Genomic DNA, 5,737 nt, shown 5'->3' with positions numbered 1-5,737 from the left:
CTGCAAGAGACATGATGATGAGAGACCATTAGGACTGTACGATACATTAATTTTATGGATTCATTTGAGTTTTTTGTTTTTTATTGCTGATCAGTGTTTTTGGCAGCCCTTTAGTTTTCGTTTCAAGTCTTTTGGACAAAAATACGTATTGGTCTTAGTCATTTCAAAATGTGTTCATATTTGGTCTAGTTTTAGTCGACAATTAATCAAAATGTTTTCGTCTGTATCATTAAAAAGTTTTAGTCCGAAAATAATTAAAGGTTTCCAATATACCTGTTTTTCTCCCAATTAGTCAGCAGACTTTTTTAACGATTAGTCGACTATTCTAAAAAATTTTTTTTCCCTTTTATTTATTTATTTATTTATTTTTAAAATAATCTAGCAATTATATTTGTGTTCACGCTTATTAATTCGCAAAAAAAAATCAAATTTTGGAAGACTTAAATTCATTACTAAAGTACAAATAAACACAAATAATAATAAAGCACAAATAAACAATGAGGTCAAACGCTGATAGCATAAGTGCAAAAGAATGGAATGTAAACAGATTCAGAACATTGACTTCAACTTTCCAACAGGATTCAAAACAATTCTTAAAAAAAATAAAATAAAATTATCTAGCATTAACATTATAGTTCACTACAATATGTATATGCAAAATAATATGTTATAAAATAAAGTAAGTAAGATTAGTGCAGTCATGGACTATAGTAAGCAGGCCAGCGTTTCCATTTTTATTTATTTTTAAATGTTTTTTCCCCAAGCGGTAGCATTCAGCATTCTAACAAATACAAGCTGCATGCTGTGCACAGACTACAGAGATTGTGAGACCTACAGCTTCAGGGAGCAGCAGCAAACTAGATAAACACATGTCACTTGTCACTGAAGTGAATTATGCGAAAATAACTAAATGATGCACGTTGATAAGATGCACATAAAAGCAAGGACGTAGGTTTGTTCTCAACGTTGGTAGGGACAATATAACAGTAACCTGCATATACACTTTTTGCTTTAAAATAGATTATTGAAAGGGGGTCAGGGCTACATTTCTCACAAATATGAACCTAATTTAATTGCTAGGCTGAATGAGGAATGCAAAATAAATCTGAATTGACCAGTGTTGTTCTCGTCAACGATAACTATAACGAAAATATTTCGTCGACTAACAATATTTTCATGACAAGACGAAAACGAGCTCAAGACAGGTCTTGGGAGACTAAAACATGACTACGCAAATGCCAGTTTTTCGAGACGAAAATGTGCCATAGTTTCTGTCACACGTGGGATTTTATGTGTAGTTAGCCTCATTCGTAGCAGGGTCTGGTTGTGTCACTCATGTGACGTGCTGCACCCCCCCCCCCACCACCACCGACCCACTAGTGTCCTCTCCAGACTTTTAGACACACACATTATGATTTGTCTTCTAATCTTGGCAATAGAGAATAAGCAATGTTGCTGTAGCTTTTAAAAGTCTGTTCTGAGTGATCATCACACATGTAACTTGTAGCGTTAGCATAGCATTCAAGTTCGTGTAAGGATTAGTCTATTGCTAACGGCGAGCATTCTTTTAAACACTTGGACAATTTTTTTTACAGACAGTTCGTGGCGTCCAGGCGGGTATAGTTAATTGAAACGTGATCACGTGATAGATGTGTAGATGTTACAATATGTGCTAGTCTGTCAATGTTCATTCAAAATAACTGGAAACTTTTTTTTTTTTTTTGGAGTGAAAGTTTCAAATTCTAATTCTTCAGCAAATAAGGTTGCTAAACAGTTGGTGGGGACAATTTGAGCATCCTAAAAGGTTGGTAGTGCTATGTCCCTACCGTCCCGAAGCAAACCTACGCCCTTGCATAAAGGCAACTTCAATAAAAAATGTCATTAGTTATATGGACTTACGATCTACCAGCTTGTTGTCTCCTGTAGTCTTCCAAAACTACAACTGGGTGACAGCGCTTCATCATTCACCACCGAAATGCTGCTGCAGTATGCAAGCTTGGCATTGCAGAGACTGCACACGACAGTGTACCCTCTTTTGTTTCGTTGAAATAAGTCCATGTTTTGGCCACTCTGGTGCACTTTTTAGGCTTTGTGCCGCTTTGCCCGCTTGCATACCGAGCGTCCGCCATTCTCAACTTTCCATGCATATATATTTTTTCAACCCTTTATCAACCGTCGAATGGGATGTGTGCTCGTCGACGCATTTACATCATCGATCGACTACGTCGACTTGTCGGGACAGCTCTAGTTTCCAACAATTTGGAATGAACATTGATAATAATAATATAATAGTGATATATTTTATTATTATTATTAACAATATTTATTTTATTTTATATCTAATCGATATAATAACACTGAGAGTAGATCATACTCCAATGTGAAACATCAAAACTGTTCAGACCAACCGGACACTCAGACCATTCCATTATCCGTGTCAAACAGCTGAACATGACAGGTAAAAAAAAAAAAAATTAATTAAAAAAAAAAAAAATTATAAAAAAAAAAAAAAGGGGGGGGGGGGAATGAACATTGATAGATGAGCACACAATTGTAGCGTCTACAAGGACATTGCCATTTTGTGATGATAATACACACTCAGCAGGAAAACAGTACAGTATTTTCAATTAACTAAACCCACCCGGATGCAACGATAAATGCTAATACTAACGCAAACACTATGTTAACGCTACAAGTTAGTAATGATCACTTTGCACAGACCTTTAAAAGCTAAAGCAACAAGGCATATCTTCTCTAGCCAAGATAAGACAACATATCTTAGCATGTGTTTTTAAACCAAGCAAGTCTGGGTCCTGGAGGGGACAGTGTTTGTAGGGCGGAGCGCAGCAAGTCACTTGATTGACACGACTAAAAACTGCAACGATGCAGGATAACTACACATACGATAAGAAAATGTCACAGGTTGTGAAATTATGGCGGAAACTATGGCGAATTTTCATCTTGTTGTCGCCTCATCACACGAAAACTGGCATTCGTCTCGTTATGTTTTGGTCACCCATGACACGTTTTTAGCTCGTTATCGTCGCGTCATTGTCATGAAAAAAATTGTCCAGTGACAAAATATTTTTGTCATTGTCATTTTTGACGAAAACAACCCTGTTGCAAGATGATTTAAATCCTAATTAATTTGAGTTTGTTTTTTTTGTTTTGCCATAAATAGACATGTGCCGGTTACCGGTTTAACAGTTTACCGTGGTGTGAAAACGTCGCGGTTTCAAAACCACAAAAATTTTCCGTCATACCTTAGTACGGTATTCGCTATTTTTCATGTGCCAAAATGCAGCCGAAGTGGCTTGGTGCGGCACCGCTCACCCCTTCCCGTTTGTTGCCGTGAGTGTCACTAAACAGCCAGCAAACCCAAAAACAAATCCTCCAAACCAAAGGCGTACTTTTCTTCAATTTATTGAGCTCTCAAATCGTGGTGAAATATACAAATAAATACATTTAAAACGCTGTACAATTGTATTTTTCCACGTGTGATTAGGTTCAACAGGATAGCAGTAGCTCCATTAAAAAGTTCGCCAAAAACAAAACACACATTTCCCTTTCAAATTCAATATACAAACTAACTAAAACTTACAAAGACGAATGTTAGCCTAGGCTAAACTGGGAGAGCAGCTTCTTTTGTGTCTCACAGCCGCTGAGTGAGAGAAAAGCTTGAATGCAGGGGGGAAAGAAAAAGAATCACGTCAAAGATCGCTAATTGAGAGAGGAAATCTCACTCCTCACTTTTTTTTTTTTTTTTTTTTAGATGAAACCTTTCCTCAACAATATTTACATTTTAACTAATTTATAAAACTTATACATTTTTAACTAACTTATTAACTTATGAATTCTTTGTTCTTTTTAACACAAAGGCATGGCATCATGTAGACTAGAGTTGACACAGTGGCTGAAAATGGCGAAACTTCACTTGAGCTTCCCCCCTAAAAAAAAAGTCATACAGTATATATTTTTAATTTTATTTAGAAGTGTTTTTACTTTTTATAGCAATTATTTTGTTCTTACTCTAATATTGAGCAACTTGAGCTGTGGCTGTGGGTATAGTCTAGGTTCTATTTATTTTAATTTTATATAATATTTGTTATTTTTTGTTAATTATTTATTTTCACATTATATTCATGTTCCAATTTGCAAATATGTTTTGAAAAAATCCTGTTCAATGGATTTTTTTTTTTTCTAAACCCATACATCTCAAAATTTTCGAGCTATGATTGCAATACCGTGATACCGTGAAACCGCGGTATTTTTGCTCACGGTTATCGTACCGTGAAAATCTCATACCGGCGCATGCCTAGCCATAAAGTAACTCTAGCAACCAGCCATTCATAAGATTAAGGAAGAACACTGGAATACTCTGCTCACCTGACAGGGCCTCTATGGCTTGACTGGAGGAATGCAAGGAGTTTACTGGGCTTCCTTTTGTCCCGTCCGACCGGTCACAGTTGATCAAATCCTCCGACTCAATGAGCGTGTGGGTCTTGGCGTTGACGTTGCGATCCATGAGCTCCTCAATGCTCCACTGGCTGGTCTTGCTGCCCAGACTTGACACTAGCTCCACATTGGCAGAGTCTTGCTCATTTAGGAACTCCGAGCCTTCCACCAGGCGGCCCTTTGGAACTGGGCTAGAGAGAGGAAGGTCTGAGTTGAAAGCCAATCCATTTTTAGGAAGTCGAAAGAACTGACTAATGGTTTTGTCTATCTTACTTGAGTGCCTGAGTCTCTTCTGGAGTATTGTTATTCTCCTTGTCATCCGTTTCCTCTCTCCCGTTTAGGCACCCGACAGGTTCTTCTCTTTTTGTCACTCCATTGCCACAGTTGTGCATCTCCATGGCCATGTCCCCCATGTGTGCTTCACCTATCATGGAAACCAGACAGTAACTTACTAATTTAAGCCTTTTGAAAGGACTTATTTATATACAGGGAACTTCAATAAACAAATACAGTAGCGTGATACGGGGTGCCATAACCAGAATTTTCTTATAAAATCATGCCCCAAAATCAACAGGAAGTGGCCCCAAAATTGCAAGGGAGTTATCCAGAATCAACAGGAATTGACTCATAAATAACCAAAATTCAACACGAAGTGAACTGCACAACTTAGCAGAGCACAGCATTCTCCAGAAATAACATTGTATAGTTAATTTTTTTGTATTTACATTTGAATGATTTATAAATGTAGTTAATAATAAAAACAAAGGAAAAACACAAGAGCCTTCCGTTTTCTTTTACCATGTACAGGGTTTCGCCAATAAAACTAGCAAAGCCTGGTGGTAGAAAAGTCCACCAGTGGCACACCGTGTTTTGGGGAAAAAATAAATAAAATTGTTGACAAGAAATTTGTAATTATGACTATTATGCAACATTATAAGCAATTTATAAACAATACTTACAAAAAGGCAGTTTTGAAAAAGAAAAAAAAAATACAATGCAATGGAGAGAGCTGCGACACGTTCACATATTGACTAAGATTACACCATTGCATTTTCAACTGTATCACCAGATGCAGTTAAAATATGTATACATTTTAGACTTTGTTTGTAGCACTGTTTGAGCCAGGAAGAGGGTCAAGAAAAGCCTGGCAGCCATACAGGCTTATAAAACACTTGTGGGAACCTTAATAAAAACCAATAGTTGGGACTACTTTGCTAACACTGGGCATGGATGTATGATCACCCACGAAAAAAAAGCAAAACAAATTTGACACTTTAAAGCA

At 36.9% G+C, this 5,737-nt stretch overlaps 1 protein-coding gene across 17 annotated transcripts in view; it reads right to left on the bottom strand.

The window, feature by feature from the left end:
• Positions 1-5,737, bottom strand: part of map7d3 (MAP7 domain containing 3) — a 41,066-nt gene that overhangs the window by 1,526 nt on the left and 33,803 nt on the right. For all 17 annotated transcript variants that reach the window (XM_057849470.1, XM_057849471.1, XM_057849475.1 and 14 more), the window contains 2 exons: positions 4,729-4,879; positions 4,387-4,646 (listed from right to left, as the gene is read on the bottom strand). In XM_057849470.1, coding sequence (XP_057705453.1) covers positions 4,387-4,646; positions 4,729-4,879 — 411 coding nt within the window. The remainder of the gene's footprint in view (positions 1-4,386; positions 4,647-4,728; positions 4,880-5,737) is intronic.

The sequence above is a fragment of the Corythoichthys intestinalis genome, chromosome 11 (assembly GCF_030265065.1).
Source record: "Corythoichthys intestinalis isolate RoL2023-P3 chromosome 11, ASM3026506v1, whole genome shotgun sequence".
In the NCBI taxonomy this organism is placed as follows: domain Eukaryota; kingdom Metazoa; phylum Chordata; class Actinopteri; order Syngnathiformes; family Syngnathidae; genus Corythoichthys; species Corythoichthys intestinalis.
This window is presented reverse-complemented; position numbering and strand designations above follow the sequence as displayed.